The 20,248-nt window shown below is 37.1% G+C and overlaps 1 protein-coding gene across 3 annotated transcripts in view; it reads right to left on the bottom strand.

The window, feature by feature from the left end:
• Positions 1–20,248, bottom strand: part of USP47 (ubiquitin specific peptidase 47) — a 102,899-nt gene that overhangs the window by 11,790 nt on the left and 70,861 nt on the right. For all 3 annotated transcript variants that reach the window (XM_036762291.1, XM_036762293.1, XM_036762294.1), the window contains 7 exons: positions 20,159–20,235; positions 19,751–19,806; positions 8,550–8,662; positions 8,157–8,261; positions 6,099–6,306; positions 3,961–4,076; positions 2,384–2,503 (listed from right to left, as the gene is read on the bottom strand). In XM_036762291.1, coding sequence (XP_036618186.1) covers positions 2,384–2,503; positions 3,961–4,076; positions 6,099–6,306; positions 8,157–8,261; positions 8,550–8,662; positions 19,751–19,806; positions 20,159–20,235 — 795 coding nt within the window. The remainder of the gene's footprint in view (positions 1–2,383; positions 2,504–3,960; positions 4,077–6,098; positions 6,307–8,156; positions 8,262–8,549; positions 8,663–19,750; positions 19,807–20,158; positions 20,236–20,248) is intronic.

Here is a 20,248-nt window from a genome sequence, read left to right as displayed (position 1 = left end):
ATCAGAAACACAGATGTTAAAACTCAGTGACACCATTACTAGGCCTATGCCTCCAAGAAAGGAAAAGGGTCCATATGTAAAAATATATTTATAGTAGCTCTTTTCATAGTAGCAAAAACCTGGAAATCCAGGGCCATCTAGTGGTGCCTATCACTTGTAATACATGTAATGTATTACTGCACCGTGACAAAAGGGCTGGTTTCAGAAGTACTTGGGAATATGCATAAACTGATTCAGTGTGGTAAGCAAAACCAGGATAACCATTTACATAATAATAATAACATCCTTGTTAAGAAAAAAATAACTCTCAAGTACATCAGATCAATGTAATGATCAGCCACGGTGCTGGAAGAAGCCTACTGCAGCCTCAGAGATCCAGTGGTTGACTCGAGAGCAGGATGAGACACATTTTTAGACAGAGCCAAAGCAAGGAATTTTTTTTTTTGCTTCACCATACAGATGTTACTTTTTTTTTCCCTTTCATAAAGAAAATACAACAACAACAATAGATAATGTTTATACACTGCTCACTATGTGCCAGGCACTGTGTTAAGTGCCTTTACAAATATCATCTCATTGGATCCTCACTCACAACTCTGGGAGGAAGATGCTATTATTACCTATTTTACAAGTGAGGGAACTGAGACAGGGAGAGGTTGAGGGACTTGCCTAGGGTCACAGAGTTAGTAAGTATCTGAGGCCGTACTTAACCCAGATTCCAGGCCCAGCACTCTGAAGGGCAGGGTCGGGGCAGAAGAAGAGAGGCTGAGACTGGGTTCTCCCTTCCCCAAAAGGAAGGAATCACAAACAAGCAGGACGGCTTTGAAAGTTACATGCTGTATTTATTATACACTTAAAAGATAAAAGCAAATTCTATGTAATGGAGATTCACAGTTTCACGTACAATCCTTTCTTTCTGTTCTACAATGTATGGGGAGATGTTTACTTTATTTAGTGTTTTAAGTTCAGAATAGAAATAAAACTAAGTTAAAAAAAATGCAGACTCTTATTTCTTACTGTTGCCCTCCCTCTCATCTGATGATGACCCTGGCTGTAGCTTGTTTTATTTCAAAATATTTCTCTGGGTCTGGAAAAGGAGAAAAAGAGGTAACTTTAGGAGCAGTACGGCAAGCAAAACCTTACTTTTGGTATGGAGTGAGGTGGGAAAAGGCAGTACAGTGAAAGCCAGCACAGTTGCTAGAGTTGGCCTCAGTTAGGAAGACTTGTGTTCAAGTCTTGCCTTGTATGAGACTGGTCAGGACATTCAAGAACTCAGTACCCCCGGGCAACTCTTCACACCTCGAAGGGGCAGAACAGCTGCTGACCTGCACTGGTAGATGGTGTTCCCTACACTGATGATGTTCTAGACCTGGCCCCACTCCCCCCACTCCAAAAAGGTGTAACCAGATTAGGAAATTAAAGGTTAGGCAGCCTAGAAGGGCATACTGATCACTGAAAGTCAGAGAACAGTTAAAATGATTTAAGAGTCAGAAGGTTTGAATAAGATATTGAAGTATAGAGAGGAAATGAATGAGATCAGAAAAATAATCAAGAAGAAAAATATAAAGCAAGAGCTCTTTGAGGATGTGAAAGAGCTAGAGCAAACCAATGACAGTGGGCTTCAATATGGATTAAAATGGTAATTTTAAGCATAAATAAATCCAAAGAAGAAAAGATTATTAACTTTCACTCCCTTCTTTCAGTGGGAAGAGGGGAAAACAATTCAGTGAGCTCAAGTCTTTGTGAAGAATTTCCTCTATAGGGCCCTGTCCCTCCCCCACACCCAAGTCCCATAAAGGACTTGGGCTGATTACGGGACAGGTTTAAGAATGGCCAAGTACTGAGGAGGGAGGCGTCAATATGTGAATAAACAAATATTACACAGAGAAAGTGGGATTTGATTTATCTTGCAGAAAGAATAGGCCTGGTCAGGGGAGGGAAAAGAAGGAAGGCATTCCAAAGGACACAGTATGCACAAAAGGATGGAGGCAGAAATATAAACATGGTATGGATGGGGAAGACTGACCTAGATGGAATCAAGTTTGGGAAGCAGGGTGAGAAAGCTAGGAAGGGAGGTTTAGGAGTTTGTATTTCTATTTGGATTAAATGTGACTAATGTTGGAAATAGAAGAGGCAATGAGGCAGAAAGCCAGGCTTTGACTCAGAAAGGCTTGGGCTCAAGTACTACTTCTGACTTGTCTCTGTAGCACTGAGCAGGTGACTTAACCCCTCTAGGAAAATCTCTAAGATGAAAAGTTGCAAACAGTTAAATTGGTAGAGGGATTTCCTCACTAGGAGTTTCCTATACCCATGAAATCACAGGTTTAGACAAAAAAAAAAAAGAAAAAGACAAAAATGCAGGAAAGCGTGATTAGAGACCTACCTTGTTACTCCTAAAAAAGCCTTCTGCCTTCAGTGTCTTACTGGGCACATTGAGAAGACGCAAGTCATTGTAGCAGCGCTCCAGGACTATTCTCATTGTTTCAGCAGGCAGGTGGATAGTCTATAAAGGAATCATAATTACAGAAGACTACTTTTATTTTGCAAGAAACTATACCTTAATTCGGAATTGGCCAAAAAATAGGACATTGATCCTTTTCTCAATGAGTTAATAAAAAGGTAACTAGCTTAAGTTAAAAAAATGATCAATATAAATAATCTTACTAATCCCACTTGTTTAAACGATGCTGTTCATTAGGAGCTCAAAGGAACACTTGTAAAGTAATGCTACAGCAAAAATCTGGACATAAAAATGTTTCACTTAAGTCACTTTAATTTTATTTTAAGGGATTAGAGGAGAGATCTCATTCAAAACTGAAAAATTTACTTCCTTATGGCTGGCATTTAACCATCTGTTCTATGCTTAATTAAAATAAATTGCTTTTCTTTATATTGTAACCAATCAATAACATTCTGAGACCTGCCTCTAACACCTAAGTTGCAAGTTACTTCCCATATTAATATTCCAGGCAATATTCTTATACCTAAGTCACAGAAAAGTTGCTGATATGCATTGGCAAAGGCAATGTCCACACCAGGAGTTCCCCATTTACTAAATCTCAGGCCTGTACCTACTCCCCTTCTCCTCCCCAGCAAAACTAACTCCAAAATTCTAGTTTATGCATCTACCTAGGACAATATTATCTTTTATAATTCAAGCAAATGTACACATAGTTCTAATAATTATTAAAAGCACTGGCATTTTATTATTTCTGAACTAAAAAAGATTAACAATCATCATCTCCAACATCCTAATTTTTACAAATGAATATGTATGGACAGTAACATTATACAGGCAAAATATGCTTTGATACAAGTACAAGGACAATTTGGGGACATATTTTAAATGTAGCAGTGCAGCGTTAGCACAGACACCAAAACGATATGTTGCCGTGACTATCTTTCTTCCGACCTCCCAGAGCACTCGGTACTTTTCTTAGGGAATTGACCATATTCTGCTTTGCTTTTAACACTGACTTCTGTCCTTGACTTACCTAATCTACTAAACTAAAAGCGTCTTACGGGTAGTAACCAGGCCTTATTCATCTTCGTATCCTCTATGGTTTATCAAAGGCATATGGTAGGTACTCAAAAAGCCTGCCAAATAAGGTAAACTTGGAATATGCCTCAAGTAATTCTTTTGGGTGAACAAGGATGAACTAATATTTAGTGTCAAACCCTTTAAGAATAATCTTTAAAAAAGTAAAGAGAAGAAAAACGCTAAGCATTCTCAAAAACTGTGGTGATTAACTCATTTAAAGTATTCATATCACTAGCACTTGTCAAAAGTTGAAATGAAGCATTCATCAGTGTTAGTGAAAGAAATGCAACCATTAGACATCCTTCTCAAAAATGTTACTGTGCTACTGAAGTTTATGTATGCTAAAAACTAACCATAAATCTACATTAGACATGGAAACTATTTTCCTCTATGTACCAACTGTGTTATTTAAAACTTACCTTTGAAATAAGCTGCTTAAATTCAGTGACCGTTTGATTTAAATAAGCTCGTACGCTAACTGGAGGAGCAACAGACTCTGTCTTTATGTCAACCACATGGACTTTCACCATCACCTCTGCCACATTTGAAAAACATAAGAACAGAATTGCTAAGTACTTAAAGCAATTGACTTAAGCTTTTCATAGTATGGTTTTCAATAGTCACAAAGATTTTCTTTTTGTAAAAAAGAACCAAAAAGCATAATGCAGACACTTAGTAAGACACTGTCTTTGCTGCTCTTCATCAAGAGCTGCTCTTAACAAATCACCCAAACTTTCCATAATGAAATTGAAAAAGAATTCAGTAAACTGGGCTCCTAAAATACCTCAAGCTTTTCCACTAACCGATAACCTTAATTCATAGTTAATAGTTAATTCACTATTTACTTTAAATGTGATTTCTGTTCTATACATTACCCATAAAGCAATATGCACACCATTTCATATATAGTATATGATCGGTCTTCTACAATGAGAACACTCTCGGGATGTTATTTCCAGCGCTCTACTTTGATAAATTCTGAAGTACCAAAGTACAATTTTGACACTTCCCCAAATGTGAACTGACACCATTTAGGTATCTTAGATACTGGCTATACTGAAACAGTAACAGGCTGGCAGTTAAGGTCTCATCTAGTCCATACTACTGCTAATAAATAATCCAACCTAAATTGTTTATAATTATCTTGTTATGAGTAAAGATGTCTTGGGAAAACTACTTCACTAATTTTCTTAGAAACTTTTGTGTAATCCTTTTAGTCTGAAGGCCCTTACATTCATCTACTTACCTTATTCTAAGATTTAAGCCCTGCCTCACACTTTTATTCCAAAGAAACAGGAACTTTAAAATACTTAAGTATTCACAGGGCTTCTTCCCCCGGAGTCCACAGTATTCTTCCCTCCCTTCCCCCTAAGAAGTTATGGAGAGATTTGAGGGGGTCCATCAACTTGGGTAGGAAAAAAACCCTACTATACCTTTACTTTCATTAATCTCTAACTGAAATTTAACATTTCCTTCATTTATGAATGTCGGCTACAAACATTATTCTAAGAAAGGGTCAACAGATTTCACCTTGCTGCAAAAGGGGTCAATGTCACAAAGAGGTTAAGAATCCTGCATGAGACCTTTCTCCATACTCAACAGTAACTGTTTTAACTTATCTTCATGTTTTATTTTCCAACTCTTTAATTATCTTGTTGCTTTCTTTCATACCCCATTTAGGGAAGGAGCAACAAACCTTACACAGGACAGAGTAAAGTCTTGAATAATGCTTAAAGTAACTGGGATTTTTTTTCTATACACATTATGATATAGTGGAAGAACACAGGTTTTAGTCAGCAGACTTTAGTCGGAGTCCCATATTTATGAGCTGGGTAACCCTGAACAAAGTACAAAGTTTCGATGAAGTTATCTCTAAGATGAGGTTACTATAGATTACAGGACTGAAATGTGAAGAGATCTTAGATGTCACACAGTCCCACTCCCATACTTTACAAGTGAGGAACCTGAGCCCCAGACAAGTTAAGGTGCCACACAAGTTGTAAGTGATAGCTGGAATTTCAACCCAGATCCTGATTTCAAATCCAGAATTTCTTCCTACTGAGTCCATACCAGCACTTGCCTATGTTACAGGAATACTGCAAATAAAGTGCTACATATTATTTAAAAGCAATATGAAAACCCACAGTTCTACACATTTTACTTTCAAATTTCCCTTCTAGAAACAGTACTACATTGCTGAGTAATAGAGCCAGTCTTTTGACTTAAAAATCCTAAGTTAAGGAAGAAGGATAATTATCTTCATTTTGTACTTAGGTTGTTTATTTGCATTCTCTATATATTTCTTTGTACATATCCCTCTTGAATTTTTAAAAGCTTGCTCATAAACGCTTCTTAATTTGCCAAAGTCATTCTAAATTTTGAGAATGACTAAAACTGTTCAAATTAAATTCATTCAACTTAAAAATAGAAAAAACTCACCCTACATTACTTCTAAGTAACTTAAATATATATCTATATATCTATATCTATCTATATATACATACATATACATATATACATATCTCCATCTGTGTGTGTGTATGTATATATTTCTTACCACCAGGCTTGTAAGACTGGAAGACCTGATCAGGTTTTCTGGTTTCCAAGAGCAGATCAAACATGTATGTCGATTTGACTCCGCCAAGTAGAAGCCCCATCGGAGTATCCTCTTCTCCTTCATATGACCGTTCTAGATAATCATGAAACTCATCATACTTAACAAGACGACAGCAGTCCAGGGGAATGACCTCTTCTAAATCCATCATCTAAAATTGGGAAAATTACCCCACAAATGTTATTTTTGATCTAACATCAGCATTATTACCAATAGTCCTAAATATATACTTGTGACTTGTATAGATGCACAAATACAACAGATTTAGAGGAATAAATGAAATGCTTTTAAAATTCTAACTTTTATTTTTACAGTCATCCTCAAATGACATTTTAAATCATTAAGGATATAATCCAAAAAACAAAGTATTCCAAACATAAAATATTAAAAGCTTTTCAGTGCAAATTTCAAAGTTAAATTGCAATCAAAAGTGAGGGTACTACATATATTATAGGCTATAAATTTGTGAGCATATAAACTTGTGAATCACATGGGGAAAAACACCATAGTTTAAATCCAGGAATAGCTCCATCATCTGTTCAGTTATAAGGCAACAATCACACTGTTATAAATGAGTAGGGAGAGCCTCTTAAGCAGTCTAGCTTGCGTAATAAGGACTACACTATAAGAGCTCACATTCACATAATTTATAAAGTGTTTTTCTTACAACAGCCCTGTGTGCTAGGTGGTTTAGGTATTTTCATTACCATCTGCAGACTAGAAAACCAAGACAAAAAGAAGTTAAAAGATTAGCTTCACTATTACATGATGGAACTGGTGCTGGAACCTAGGTCTTCTGCCCCCAAATCCAAAACTCATTCCATTACACCATTGTTGTCAGGTAGCCAGTGTCCAGTACATAAGGATCCTGCAGGCTGCATACTGACTTAGTTTTAAAATGTAATGTTATCTCTATTTTATCTTATTTTATTTCTTTTATTAAATATTTTTCAATTCCATTTTAACCTGGTTTAGGCAGCCCCGGGGAGTGCTGTGGGCCATGGGCTTGACACCTCTGCATGACACCATGCTTCCCTGGACTAGACTAAAGTACTAACAGGTCATTTGTGCTACCAAACTTGAGTCTGCCTTTTCCACATAAAAACACTTATAGGATGACAGAATCACTGGAACATCCTATTTAACAATGCTACTGTGAGGAAGGCACTTTGTGAAATGTAGAATGCTACATAAACACCCAATGCTGCTGCTGCCATTCACTGATATGCATTAAACTGAATTTTATTCATAATCATATAGCAAGTCAGAGACAAAACCACAATTAGCACAAAGGGTATCTGACATGAAGTTTCAGATTTCAATTCTCACATTATGATAGGTAGTAATGATTATTTGGGTTTCCCTTGTTACAACAAAATTTATTAAAATGTGAGAGTGGCCTTTCTTCAGCTTTTAATAATAAATCCTAACCAGCCTAATTCATTTTGAGAACATAAATATTATTAGAGAGGAGGTGAATGTGCTCCAAGGGAAGGATGCAAATTAGGTACATCCTTTGAGAGAATTCCATGCCCAGAACAGGACAATTATTGGGGTTCCTGCAATGAGCTGTTTTCACTAGTCTCTCTGTACAACTGCCGCTGTTGGGTCCAAAACTGAGTAGAGAGAATGAGTGAGATTACATTTGGGAATGTGCACAGGGCTTTACTACAAAAGAAAATAAAAATGACAGAAAATCATGGAATAAAATGTCACAGAATTAGCAGCCTGATATAATGGGATCTCTAAGATACTAAAAGAAAAAGAAGAGAGCTTTCAAGCTTGAAGATTTACAATGGAAAGGATTTATGGGAAAACACAGACACGACTGTCAAAGGAAGACCAAGGTTGTGGCTTGTTACCCACCTGTGTGAGTAATCCTCACATATGAAACCACAAATCTAAGCAATACTCTCTTACATAAGAATGGTTACAGATTGGTAAAAACATAAATGCTATTTACTGAAATGTAAATTCAGCAAATCATATGAGTCAACATACCTTATAAGCTATTTCTACTGCTTCCTTTAGGGTCTTATCTTTATGAACCTCTAATTTATTTTCCACCATCACCTGTTTCACAGGATGCATGCAGAACAATTTTATCTGTAATACAATTTGTAACACACATTTTGTCAACATTTAACCAGGCCAAAATTCACATCTTCTTAAATTAAGTATCTTTCTTTACACAAAATTTTAAAAATTATTTAAACTAATTGGACAAGAATGTTTTTATTAAAAAAATACATGTTTTGTTATTTGGTAATCAAAATTTTGTTATCTCAATTACTTAAAGAACTTCATTAATGTATCAAAAGAACTAATATTAAACACATTTTATTCCACTGCTAGAGTGCTCTTTACTTCAGATAAAGGTGAGAGAAATCTAACCTTGCAAGTGTTTCGCTCAATTTCACGTTGCCTCTTTTCTTGCTCTTCCAGTTCTTTCTCTTTTTGCACCAAATTCTTAATGTGCTCTGGGTAGTCATTCACTTCTAAAAATTCTACCAACAACAACAATCATAATTAGACATTTTCATTCCAATTTAGCTCTTTAATCACCCTGAACACCAGATCTGTTGGTCTGTTTTACCACTGTAAGATACCTACTCTTCTACACAGAGATCTGAAAACGATCATATCTGCAACAAGTGTTCCTTAGCCATTTCTTATGATAGCACATTAGTCAATGTGCTAGGAGCTGAGTTTTGAAGAACGGATCTGAAATTTATTAGTTAGCACTTATATAGTGCTTTGAGTTTTGCAAAGTGTTTTATATAGATTATCTTCTGTGGTCCTCACAACAACCCTGGGAGACAGGTACGATTACTATTCCCATTTTACGGAACCGAAGCAGCCAGAGGTTAAGTGACTTACTCAGGGTCACACAGCAAGTACGCGGGTGAAGCAGGATTTGATCTCGGCATTCATAACTCCAAACCAAGCCTGCCTCATGTAACTATCAGGAAAGAAGGAAGATGGGGTACTTCTCATTTTGGCTTTATTTGGGCAGAAGAGAAAGATGGGAGGAGAGAGGAAGGGGAGAAAGGTTGGATGGTGAGAGACAAAGGGTTGGTTGGAGACACGGTGTATATGTGTATGGGGCAGAGAGAGACAGAGAGTTATCAGATCTATGATTTCATTGTTGTAAGGAATTCTTGGTAGGTAAATTCCAACCAATGTGGATAATGCGACTGTTTTTACAACATAGCGGGAACCCAGGTCTTGATCTACTTTCACACACACACACACACACACACACACACACAATGTGATTAGTGTCATAATAACCAATGGCAACTATGATATGTCCTTTTGGACAGACTGAAAATGAATCAATACATTTTGTTAAAAATACTGGCCAGTTCCCACTAATACCGAGATTAGCCTAAAACATCAAATAAGACCCACATATTCTCTTGAGTCTGATGGCTGCACCTTCTTGTTTATTCTCAGTAGGCTATGGAGAAGATTTATGGGAAACATGGATGGAATGTCCATAGGAAGAGAGCTTGGGCAGCTTATATCCTATTTCAATCCAATAATTACTTGCCAATTGTCTGCTCTATACAAGGGTTGCTGCCAAGCACCAGGGAGACAAAAATAAAAATGAAGAGTCCTTACTTTCAAGGTTGTTCTTTTCTTGGGGTGGTGCTATATCATAAACATGAATAAGCAGAGTACAAAGAAAAAGAGGGAAAGATAACTAACTAGAGGAATCAAGGAGGGTTGAGCTAGGCCTTATAGGAAGATAAGCATTCTGAGAGACACAAAGAAAAGAATACATTTCAAGCATGAAGAAAATACACAGAGGTGGAAGATTGAGGATCAAGTTTGGGGAATAGCGAGCAATCTAGCTTGGCTGTAATGCAGAGTTTGTGAAGGGGAGCGGTATGAAGGAAGGCTAAAAAGGTAGGGGGGAAGCTACATTGGAAAAGGCCTTAAATACCAAGCTAAGGAGTTTATATTGTATCCTGTAAGCAATGGGAACTGAAAGAAAGTCATTTAACAAGGAGAATACAATTCCCCAAAACTTTTACTAGCTCCAAAATCCCACGTCATCTTTCTTGGGTTTAGGTTATTTCAGTTTCCTATCATTTGACGAATTCTCTTAAAGGAACAGGTGTATATATTTATTTGTATCATGACTAATCCACTGACATTTCTTCTAGTTGCTCTGTTTCAGAGAAACATCCTTCTTGGTTATATTTTAAGTAATTTATTTATATCCTTCCTTAACTCTCCCATTCTAGACCTGTACTTGATCAGAGTGAACCTACAACAAATCAGGGAGCTTTTCATGTTACAGAAACCTAAAAGACTTAAAACATATCACTGGCTCTTCTTCATCATCACCACCACCGCCACCATTATTTATATAGTGCTTATTCTGTGCCAGGCAGTGAGCTAAGCACTTTACCGATATTATCTCATCTGATCCTCACAACAGCGCTGGGAGGGAAGTGCTGACCTTCCCTTGCCTCCTTTAGGCTGTTGTGCATGAAACTGAACAAAGGCCGACTGAGACACATTTTCTCTGAGCAAGATAACGTTTTATTAACAGAGGTGCTACCTACCAATAGAATGGGTCAATGGATGCCTCAGTTTAGCCAGATGTCCCACGATGGGGACTCAGTTCCTTTTTATAAGATTAAAGAGTAGAACAGGGTAGGTGGGGAAATAATACAATTTACTATAAGGCTGGTGACATCACAGGGTTGAGGACAACATGACTGGTTACACAGGTGAGGCACGGGGAACAATATGATTCCGTCCTGTGACTAAGAAGTGTTTATTGTATGAGGACATCTGCAAGGTCAAAGGCAGTGGGATAGACTTCTTTGTACAGAAAACCAGACACCCTTGAAGGAAAGTTTGGTAAAGACACCAGACCAGACTCTGGTGGCCACCCACACCCCCAAGGAGAGCAGAATTCCCCGAGGCCAGGAATAGAAGAGTAATCAGGAGGAGAACTGGATTTCTCAACTTAACTTTAGGCCAGCTGAGAATGACACTGAATCGATTTAATCTTCTCAAGGCTGATCATTTCCTTCCTGTATCATTTCACCATTATTCTTCAAGTTCCTTCCTTCTGATTACCCCTCTTCTGGTTCTTCCTTCTGTCCCACCCTTTGGTTACCTCCACCAGGTATCGTCTTGGAAGATTGTCAATAATTGCTAAGATAGTGGCTGGGCTATTTATAGAACAAGGTAGCCTGGGATCTATTAGAGTTAATTTTTACTAATGATCCCATAGTCTTTTAGGCTTACCCTCCAGTCCCACTTCTAAAAAAGTACCATCTTTCCATTTCCTGGTCAAGAGGCAGAGCAGACTTGATTGGGAATCACAGATCTGGCTATTCTGCTCCTAGCATGAAAAGAGGTAGCTGATAGATTCACAGATAAGAAAATCTTCTAAGGGGGCGCAGAGCCAAGATGGCCGCATGAAAACAGCGTCTTACTGGAGCTCTCTCGCAAGTTCTGTCAGATTCCTATAAAAAACTGAATTTGAGCAGATTTGAGAGTTAGAAGCAGCAAGCAGTCTGAGTGGGGAAACTTCCAAGCCGGGAGAGTCTGAAAGGCTGAAGGAACGAATCTGTAGGCTTAGAGAGCGCTTGGCGTGTGGAGGTGCTCCAGACCAAAGTGGAAGCGGCTGGCCGGAAAACCCACATGGGACACAGGCTGGGAGAAAGCCGGGCGCCCAAAACCAGCGGAGATCCCCAGGCTTCCCAACACAGGACAGCAGTCTGTGGAAGCGACGAGAGGCAGCGCAACGCCACCGGCCGTGAGACATCAACTCCTGAGACATGCAGCCCAAAGGTACAAAACGTGGCTTCTTGATCTTCCGGGAGACATAATGGCCAGGTAAATGACTCTAATCCCTCCCCTCCCCACCAGAGAATTCTTCAGGAAAAAAAAAACCATTGGAACAGAGGAGACATTAGTGGGGCTTCAGTGGCCAAGTAGCAGGAGTTCCTGAGTCCTAGAGAGGCAGAGCCAGCAGGGGTCAACACCAGGAGCCCAGACGTACTCTTGCTCCCCCAGGGGAAGTGACAGATACCAGCTCAAACAACAAAGAGCTGAGACCATTGCTGAAGAGCAACAGTGCTGGAGAGCAACCCTAGGGGAACAGACCTCAGGCAGCCAGACCCCTCCCCCACACCTCAGGAAACCGAAGGCTATAATCCACAAAGCCAACAACTAGACTCACAATTCCCAGAATAAGAAAGCTGGGACAGAGAGCCCTGAGCCCCAAAGGCAGAAATTTACTGTAAAGCCAGGAAAAGGCTAACCAATATGAAGAACACAAAAAAAACTGAGGACCATTGATTCTTTTTATGGAGACAGGCATGATCAAAATACCAATTTGGAAGAAGATAGCAATGACACTATACCCACATCTGATACCTCAAAAGGTAGTGTGAACTGATCTCAAGCCCAAAAAGCATTACTGGAAAAGCTAAAGGAGGATTTTAAAAAACAAATTAGGGAGGTAAAAGAAAAAATGGAAAAAAAATCCACTGACGAAATCAAGTCCGTAAAGAATAAGATTGGCGAAATGGCTACGGAGATTCAGAATCTAAATAGAGAAAATGCCACCCTGAGAGGTAAAATCAACCAACTGGAAAAGGAGTCTCAACAGCAAAATGAAGGCAGTAACTCATTAAAAATTAGAGTTGAGCAAGTGGAAGCTAATGAGGCATCAAGAAGTAGTAAAACAAAATGTAAAGAATGAAAAAATAGAAAAAAATGTGAAATATCTGACTGGGAAAACAACCGACCTGGAAAATAGATCCAGGAGAGACAATTTAAGAGTTATTGGTCTGCCAGAAATCCACGATGAAAAAAAGAGCCTTGACAGAATCTTTGAAGAAATTATCAAAGATAACTGCCCAGAGGTCCTAGAACCAGAGGGCAAAATAGTCATTGAAAGAATTCACCGATCACCCCCTGAAAGAGATCCCAAACTGAAAACACCAAGAAATATTATAGCCAAATTTCAGAATTACAAAGTCAAGGAGAAAATACTGCAAGCAGCCAAAAAGAAACAATTCAAATATCGTGGAACTACAGTCAGGATCACGCAGGATCTTTAAGCTTCAACATTAAAAGACAGGAGAAATAGGAATATGATATTCCAAAGGGCAAAGGAGCTGGGACTACAACCAAGGATCAACTACGCAGCAAAATTAAGCATAATTTTTCAGGCAGGAGATGGACATTCATTCTACGAAATAAGGGAATTCCAGACCTTCCTGATGAAAAGGCCAGAACTCAATGGAAAATTTGATCTCCAAATACAAAACTTAAGAGAGACATAAAAAGGTAAACGGGGAAAAACCCCTACAAACCTTATTAATCAATAAGGGCAAATTATTTCATCTTTATATATAATTACATCATCTTATGTATGTTTTATATGTATACATATGTCAATCTTGAGAATAGTACAGCTATTATGACAATTGAAAAGGATACACATAGACTATTAATGTCTGTATAAAATAACTGATATAAAGATAAAAAACATAATTAAGAGATGTAAAGAAAGGGCTTTGAGAGAAGAGGTAGGGAGGTAGTAAAAAAGGATAAATTACACCAAATGAAAAGGCACAAAAACACATTTTAGTAGAGGGAAAGAAGGGAGGGAGAAGAGTAGCATTTGATCTTTACTGTCATGTGATCTGGTTCAAGAAGGGAATAACATACCCTGATAAGTATAGAAATCTAACTTGTCCTACAGGAAGTAGGAGGGGAAAGGGGAATAAAGGGAGGGGGGTGGTCAGAAGGGAGGGGAGAAGTAGAAAGTGGGAAACGGTAAGACAAGGGAGGGGAATAAAGAGGGAGGGTAAACTGAGGAAGGCAGCAGTCAAAAGCAAAACTTTGTTGAGGAGTAGAAGGGGAAAGGGAGAAATAAAAGCATAAACAGGGGGAAATAGGATGGAGAAAAAGACACAGATAGAAAACAACTGTGAATGTGAATGGGATGAACTCTGCCATAAAACAGAAGCAGATAGCAGAATGGATTAAAAACCACAATCCTACAATATGCTGTTTACAAGAAACACATTTGAAACAGGGGGATACACACAGGGTAAAGGTAAAAGGCTGGAGTAAAATATATTGCACCTCAGCTAAAGTAAAAAAAGCAGGTGTAGCAATCCTAATCTCAGACAAAGCAAAAGTAAAGATAGATTTAATTAAAAGAGAAAAGGAAGGACATTACATCCTGCTACAAGGCACCATAAACAATGAAGCAATATCATTGTTTAACATTTATGCACCAAGTGGTATGGCATACAAATTCTTAGAGGAGAGGTTAAGGGAGTTACAGGAAGAAATAGACTGGGAGACCTTAACCTTCCCTTTTCTGAATTCTGAACTTGGTAAATCTAACCTCAAAATAAATAAGAAAGAAGTTAAGGAAGTGAACAGAATTTTGGAAAAGGCAGATATGATAGACCTCTGGAGAAAACTGAATGGGGATAAAAAGGAATATACTTTCTTCTCAGTGGTACATGGCACATACTCAAAAACTGACCATGTACTAGGGCATAAAAACCTCACAATCCAGTGCAGAAAGGCAGTAGTCAAAGCATACTTTTCAGATCACGATGCAATAAAAATTATTTGTAACAAAGAACCATGGAAAAGTAAGCTAAAAATTAATTGGAAACTAAATAATCTAATTCTAAAGAATGAGTGGGCCAAAGAACAAATCAGAGAAACAATTAATAACTTCATTCAAGAGACTGACAATAATGAGACAACATACCAAAACTTATGGGTTGCAGCAAAAGCAGTTCTTAGGGGAAGTTTTATATCTCTAAATGCTTACATGAATAAAATAGGAAAAAAGGAGATCAATGATTTGGGCATACAACTGAAAAAGCTAGAAAAAGAACAAATTGAAAATCCCCAATTAAATACCAAATTAGAAATACTGAAAATCAAAGGAGAGATTAATAAATTGAAACCAAGAAAACTACTGAATTAATAAATAAAACAAAGAGCTGGTTTTATGAAAAAACCAATAAAACTGATAAACCTTTGGTCAATTTGATTAAAAAAAAGAAGAAAATCAAATTACCTGTATCAAAAATGAAAAGGGTGAGTTCACCTCTAATGAAGAGGAACCCAAAACAATAATTAGGAATTATTTTGCCCAATTGTAAGCCCATAAATTTGACAACCTTAGAGATATGGATGAATATCTACAAAAACATAAATTGCCCAGGTTAACAGAAAAGGAAGTAAAATTTCTAAATAACCCCATCTCAGAAAAAGAAATTGAGCAAGCCATCAATGAACTCTCTAGGAAAAAATCTCCAGGGCCAGATGGTTTTACATGTAAATTCTATCAAACATTTAAAGAACAATTAATTCCTGTACTTTGTAGACTATTTGGGAAAATAGGTGAAGAAGGAGTCCTACCAAATTCTTTTTATGACACAAATATGGTACTAATACCCAAATCAGGTAGAGTCAAAACAGAGAAAGAAAATTATAGACCAATTTCCCTAATGAATATTGTTGCAAAAATTTTAAATAAAATATTGGCAAAAAGATTGCAGCAACTTATCACCAGAATAATACACTATGACCAGGTAGGATTTATTCCAGGAACGCAAGGCTGGTTCAATATTAGGAAAACGATTAGCATAATTGACCATATCAACAACAAAACTAGCAGAAACCATATGATCATCTCAATAGACGCAGAAAAAGCCTCTGACAAAATACAACACCCATTCCTATTAAAAACACTAGAAAGCATAGGAATAAATGGAGCCTTCCTTAATATTATAAATAGCATCTACCTAAAACCATCAACAAGCATTATTTGTAATGGGGATAAACTAGATGCATTCCCAATAAGATCAGGGGTGAAATAAGGATGTCCATTATCACCCCTACTATTCAATTTGGTGCTAGAAACATTAGCTGTAGCAATAAGAGAAGAAAAAGAAATTGAAGGAATTAGAATAGGCAAAGAAGAAGCTAAATTATCACTTTTTGCAGATGATATGATGATTTACTTAGAGAATCCTAGACATTCAAGTAAAAAACTACTTGAAATAATAAACAACTTTAGCAAAGTTTCAGGATATAAAATAAACCCACATAAATCCTCAGCATTCCTATACATTACTAACAAAGCCCAACAGCAAGAGATAGAAAGAGAAATTCCATTCAAAGTTACTGTAGACACTATATTTGGGAGTTTATCTGCCAAGACAAACCCAGGGCCTATATGAACGTAATTATGAAACACTTTCCATGTAATAAAGTCAGATCTAAATAAATGGAAAAATATCAGTTGCTCATGGTTAGGCCGAGCTAATATAATAAAAATGACAATTTTACCTAAATTAATCTATCTATTCAGTGTCATACCAGTTGAACTACCGAAAAATTATTTTACAGAGCTGGATAAAATAATAACAAAATTCATCTGGAAGAACAAGAGGTCTAGAATATCTAGGGTATTAATGAAAAGAAATGCTAGAGAAGGTGGCCTAGCCATACCAGATATTAAACTGTACCATAGAGCAGCAGTCATCAAAACTACCTGGTACTGGCTAAGAAACAGAGTTGTAGATCAGTGGAACAGGATAGGTACTTAGCTTCTGGGCTAAGAATTCACTATTTCACAAAAACTGCTGGGAAAATTGGAAAATGGTAGGGCAGAAACCAGGCATAGACCAATATCTTACACCATACACTAAAATAAAGTCAAAATGAGTTCATGATTTAGGAATAAAGGCTGAAACTATAAGCAATTTGGGACAGCAAGGAATAGTTTACCTATCAGGTTTATGGAAAAGAAAAGAATTCATGACCCAACAAGAAATAGAGAGCATTACAAAATGCAAAATGGATAAATTTGATTATGTTAAATTGAAACGTTTTTGTACAAAAAAAGCCAATGTATCAAAGATTAGGAGGGAAGCAGAAAATTGGGAGAAAATCTTTTACAACTAGTGTCGCTGATAAAGGCCTCATTTCTAAAATATACAAGGAACTGAACCAAATATATAGGAATACAAGTCATTCCCCAATTGAGAAATGGTCAAAGGATATGAACAGACAGTTTTCAGAGGAAGAAATTAAAGATATCTATAAGCTTATGAAAAAATGCTCGAAATCACTACTGATTAGAGAAATGCAAATCAAAACCACATCTCTCCTGTCAGATTGGCTAAAATAACAAAATAACAAAACAGGAAAATGATAAATGCTGGAGAGGACATGGGAAAATTACAACACTGTTACATTGCTGGTGGAGTTGCGAACTGATCCAGCTATTTCAGAGAGCAATTTGGAACTGTGCCCAAAGGGCTATAAAAATGTTCATACCCTTTGACCCAGCAATACTACTTCTAGGGTTGTATCCCAAAGAGATCACACAAGCGGGAAAAGGACCCATATGTACAAAAATATTTATAGTGGCTTTTTTTGTGGTAGCTAAGTATTGGAAATCAAAGAGATGCCCATCAATTGGGGAATGGCTGAACAAGCTGTGGTATATGAAGGCAATGGAATACTATTGTGCTGTAAGAAATGGGGATGATATGGACTTCATAACAACCTGGAAAAACCTACACAACATAATGCTGAGTGAGCGGAGCAGAGCCAGGAGAACACTATACATAACCACAGATATATGGATTCTGTGAGGACTAATCCTGACAGACTTTGCTCTTCTCAGCAACACAATGTGCAAAGACAACTCCAAAGGACTCATGATGGAGAATGCTATCTACATCCAGAGAAAGAACTATGAAGTATGAATGCAGATTGAGGCATACTTCATGCTCGCCTTTTTCTCCCCCTTTTTTTCCTCTCTTTTGTTTTCGTTTTTTTTTTTTGGTTCTATTTCTTCTTTCTCATGATTCCATTGGTCATAATTCTTCTCCACAACTTGACTAGTATGTAAATTAATTCAATGTGAAGTTATACGTGGGATTCCATGCCATCTTGGGGAGGGAGGGGGGGAGGAAGGGAAGAAAATCTGGAACTCAAAATTATGTAGAACCGAGTACTGTAAACTAAAAATAAAAAAATAAAATAAAAAAAAATAAAATCTTCTAAGTTATAATGAAGTCCTATACTTTCCCTGGTCAGTACTAACTGACTTCAAAATAGTTATAGTACAAAGAACACGATTTTAAAATGTTTTATTTTTCCTCCACGGAAAGTAAAATTATCTTTTTAAAACTATTATTTTCCTTGTTAAAAGGGGGACAACTTTAGTTACTTCCTGGCTGGGGAAGATAAGAGTTTTATAAAATTTGAAATATGATGCCTCAATTTTTGTCCCTCCTCAATAATATCAAAATTTCTCTTCATGTAAAACTAATCAAATCAAATCAAAACAACAACAAAATCACATTCTCTGGCATTCTATTGGATAGCTGTAGATTTGTGTATCATAGTCCCTGGCTTAGAATTTAAGGTGCATGAGTACAAGGTATATGGCTTAATTATTTTTGAATCTCCCTCAGTGTGCAATACTTTGCATAAATAGTGTTTGCTAAACAATGGAGAGGAAAAACCCCACATAAAAGACATTAATTTCTGAGGACCTTTTAACTAAAATAAAATAGCATAACGAAAACACTTATAAACAACAACAGCAACAAAAAATGTCTGCTGAGAGACCATAAACAGACAGTTTTAATTTATGCTTTTCGTAGTCTACCCAAGTTCATGAACCAGTGTCAAAATGAAACTCTTTTCTGAGCACTGTTCGATTGCAGGGGGTGTACTGGGAAGATGAACAACGGCAGACGGGACATGTCAGGTTTAGCAACCAGTGAAGAGAGTGAAAAGGCTTGTCCCAACTCTGCCACTTGAACGGCTGTGTGACCTAGAGCAGAAAAGGGTCTGCTTCTTCATCTATAAAATCGGGATTCAGGAAGACCCTGGAGTTGGAGTTGGAAGGAATGTCAGAAGCCACTGAGGCTGACCTCTCCATTTCACAGACGAAGAAACTGAGCCTCTAGAGAGGTCTAGCGACTTGATCAAAGTCAGACTGGTCACAAGCCACAAAAACAGGATGTGAATGAACTGGGCCTCTCTCCATGGCACCAATACCTTACGACGTCTACTTTTAAAATTCTTTTAAATAGAAATGTTATTGTTAATTGTTCTTCTACAGAGCAGAAAACAACAGGGAGTGAGTGAGCTCATCTTGGTTCATATTTAAGGTAATTTTGTTACTAAAGGGACTTTATTATAAAGTGGCTTCATCTATAAGACAGTTCCAAGGCATGTATTTCAAGAACAATGTTGTAACCTACCATTAGTTTATTTAATATACCCTAAAACTTATCTTCCAAATTTAGTCACCATTTTGGCAAGAATTATTCTACAAGAAATACTCTATTCAAAGACTATATTTCAAATTCTAGTTCAAGAAATATGAATATAAGGATAAATACCTAACTCCAGATAGCAGAATTCTTCTATATGCATTAAGCTGACTAACTTAATACTGAAAAATGTTAATCCAGTGCTAAATAACTAGCAAGAAAATGCTATTATTATTATTATTATGTTCACAAAATCAAATTGAACACACTTACTTGCATTTCTGGAAGGATCCTTCAGTCTATATATAAGCATATATGCATTTGTGGAGCTGGTAGGAAGACAAAGAAAAGTCAACTGTGACCGAATTTCATTTTGTCAAAAGTATTTATAGAAAATACTCTTCCCTACTTCATATGATTAAGAGCCATTTGGCTTTTTTCAGACAGGTTCACACTTAAACTGTCCTATTAATGAGTGAAACTTGAGAAAATCATTCTAATGCTTCACTTGATAAGTCATTCTGTTATTCAATAAGCTTGTTTCCCAAAGCTACTTATTGTAATTAAAGCACTAGTTAAAGTACATTAATGGTACTACGAAAGTGAGGACAAAAAATTCAAATGCACAAATCTAGTTGATGATCCTGTGCCCCATCTTTCAAGAATCAGAAAGTTACTAACCTGGCAAAGGCACTAGAATAATACCCTCGACTTCCTGAAGATCCGCCATGGGTCTTCTTAATGTCCTCTTGGGTTATCTGAAATGTTAGA

Source organism: Trichosurus vulpecula, chromosome 6, assembly GCF_011100635.1.
Source record: "Trichosurus vulpecula isolate mTriVul1 chromosome 6, mTriVul1.pri, whole genome shotgun sequence".
NCBI lineage: Eukaryota > Metazoa > Chordata > Mammalia > Diprotodontia > Phalangeridae > Trichosurus > Trichosurus vulpecula.
Note: the sequence above shows the minus strand (reverse complement) of the source record. Positions and strands in the feature narration are given on the sequence as shown.